At 34.0% G+C, this 3,071-nt stretch overlaps 1 protein-coding gene across 1 annotated transcript in view; it reads right to left on the minus strand.

Annotated features, from left to right (window-relative positions):
- The window catches only part of LCLAT1 (lysocardiolipin acyltransferase 1), a 301,927-nt gene that overhangs the window by 95,759 nt on the left and 203,097 nt on the right, over window positions 1–3,071 (minus strand). The window contains exon 4 of the mRNA XM_006835164.1: window positions 2,612–2,758. Within this exon, the coding sequence (XP_006835227.1) occupies window positions 2,612–2,758 (147 nt within the window). The remainder of the gene's footprint in view (window positions 1–2,611; window positions 2,759–3,071) is intronic.

The following is a 3,071-nucleotide window of genomic DNA, read 5'->3' on the forward strand; positions in this document are numbered from 1 at the left end:
CTGCTGGTTATCCAAAACACCGGTGGTATAGCCCTCAGAATCACAGCAACTCAATCCACCACAGCACGACAGACAGACGAGTGGTGGCCGTAAATTAGGACAGTATTTATTTATGGGCAGAGGGACTAAAGCAATATTTGTGCTCCATTGTACATTTTTGAAAATTAACATTTATTATTTCCATAAGCAAGAAAAATTATAAACAATAACATATGAAGATATGATATACATAAAGTTCTATGAAAATGCACTAATTTGGAAGTGTACAACAAACAGGCTGAATAAAACATCCTCTTTGGGCTTAAGACTCTGCTTTAAAAGGTTAACTATGTTCATTAAAAACACCTGTACATAAATATATTTTTTCATAACTGAAGATATTTTTATTAAAAAAAAAATTGTTTGGGCCCCTGTCAATAACTCTCTACTATTAGAATTATTCTGTTTTATATACTTGGAAAATAATTTTGCTTCAGAAAATTAGTCTTAAGATGTAAACATCATTTTAATTTAAAAAATATTCAACCAGCATTTAAGGGGGAGCATGGTGGAGCCATACAATAAGCACTGAACTGCGAATAACAATGTCCACAGTTTGAGCCTGCCAGTCGCTCCACAGAAGAAAAATAAGGCTTTCTGCTTCCACAAAAAATCTTAAAAGCCTCAGAAACCCTATACAAGGTCTCCATGAGACAGAACTGACTCAACAGCACTTAACAACAACATAACATATAATGGCGAAAGTTCTTAAATCTATAAATATGAAGCTAGATGTTAAATTTATTACTTAAAAGAAAAAACCAGAGTTAAAAAATGAAAAAAAGAAATTTAAATATATTTATGGACTCTGAATATCTAAAGTATAAACATTTTACTATTAATGTACTAGAGTACTAGCAGCCCATGAATTATTTTTCTCCTATTAGCTTTTAGTAATTACTACATTATTTCCAAAAGCTACCTTTCCTAAGCATGCATTTTGGTATTCAAAAATAAAAATCATAGAACCAGAGATGATGACGTGGAACGATGGAGCAGCTGGAGACTTTAGATCCAGAGAGGGAAAGCGACCTTGTGCTGAAGACCTGGGAGGTACAGGGGAAGGATTGCATGGAGGGGACTGTAACCATGGCAATGAGACGATATACAATGATAGAATGAATGTAAAACTAATGTTCTCCCATGTAAACTATCACATAATTCACAATAAAACATTTAAGAATAAATAAATAAATAAATAAAAATCAGTCTATCATTTTAGTAAATTCTAATTTAGCTGATATTCAATATCTACACTTAAATATTATATAATCCAAGTATTGCAAAACTTGAATACTGCTGTCTGCTTTTACATTATGATTCTGTAATGACAGGTTACTTCTGAGAATCAATCAACTTGCAACTTCTGATTATATATTTTCGAACTTAAAAATACATGTGGCAGATGGGCTCAAGCGTGGTAACAAATAGTGAGGTTGGCCCAGGATTGGGCAGTGCTTCCTTCTGCTGTACATAAGGTCACTATGAGTTGGTACCGACTCAATGGCACCTAACAACAAATGATACTTTGATCCAACCATCCTTCTAATTTTTACTTTAAAAATTAAATGGATAACTTACAATAAGCATATATCTTCAGAGAATTTCCTAACATATACAAATTGCCACAGTCCACTTAGTTCAGTTCTTTGGAAATAAACTGCCTCCTTAATATCAGTGGTAAATCATTGGTAAATCAAAGGTCTTCTCCTGGATATCTATAGTAAGTGCTTCTTCAAATACTTTAATTTCCCTTATCTTAGGACTCAGTCCATTTAAGTCACATTATATATTTTCAGTTTACATTTTTCATCCTGAACTCTCTTTTGGGGTGGTTCCATAAATTAGTATGTGTATAGTATAAATGAATATTTTGATTTATATGTTCTCCTCTCTTACCCTTCAGTCTAGTATTGAAGATTTGGAAGATAAATTTATGTTCTATCTATCCACACCATTTGTGATTTTTATATTTTAGTTCTATTTTGTTTCAATCTGTTTTCCATCATTCAGTAGTTCATCTACTAGATCCTTTTCAAAATCTACTATATCTCTCTTGAAGTAATCAAGTATTAAAAGGCTTTTAAACTTTACTTTTTGAGTCCAAGGATTCACAGACCTGCTTTCTGTCCAAGCTCGCTCCTCCTCCACATCCAGCTAGATTATTATTAAAACACAGAATTCTGGGATGATTATTATTGATAATAACAGCTGCAGGAGGGTGTCCATTATAAATTCAATGGGTTGGGACAAGGAGTTCTGGATTCTCCAGTATTAGTGATTAATCAAGTGAACTTGTTGTGAAGTGCCATTGAGTCGATTCTGACCCATAACGACCCTGTATAGGGTTTCCGAGGAGCAGCTGGTGAGCTTGAATCACCGACCTTGCAGTTCAAATGGCTTTGTAGTCTGGCGCATTAACCCACAGCGCCACACCAGGACTCCAAGTGAACTTAGGGTGGGTCATTATCTGTTGGTGTAGAGTTACTTCATCTAAGAAACAAATGTAGGGTAGATTAACGTAAAAGTTTCTTCATATTTTAAAATCTGGTGATCCAAACAGGCACCTTACCTGTGAGATCAGTCCCTTCTGGGAAAATCAGGAGTTGAAGTGGTTCACGGATATGACAAAAATAATCAATCATGTCTTCAAAATGACTCTTGTCATCCTTCCATTTCCTATGAATGAAGATATAAGCAGCAGCCTGCATAGCCCAACCTAGGATCAATTTAACAAGTATTTAAATACAATTTTAACTGCCAATATCCACATATCATTGAATACAGTATTTGGGGGGTTTTGTTGTTGTTACTTGTTTTTGTTTTACTATAAATTATTTATCATAATTTTACTACACATTACTTATTACAATAAGCATCTCATAATATACCTGAATTCAGTACTAAATTTGGGTCAAATGACACATATACCAGAGAATATTCGAAAAGGGATTTGGTAAATCTTGGGGTTTGTAAACATCTCAAAAATCTCTTTTCAACTCAAACCTATTGCTTAAAGTATCGGGGGGGGG

Source organism: Chrysochloris asiatica, unplaced genomic scaffold (genome assembly GCF_000296735.1).
Source record: "Chrysochloris asiatica unplaced genomic scaffold, ChrAsi1.0 scaffold00016, whole genome shotgun sequence".
NCBI lineage: Eukaryota > Metazoa > Chordata > Mammalia > Afrosoricida > Chrysochloridae > Chrysochloris > Chrysochloris asiatica.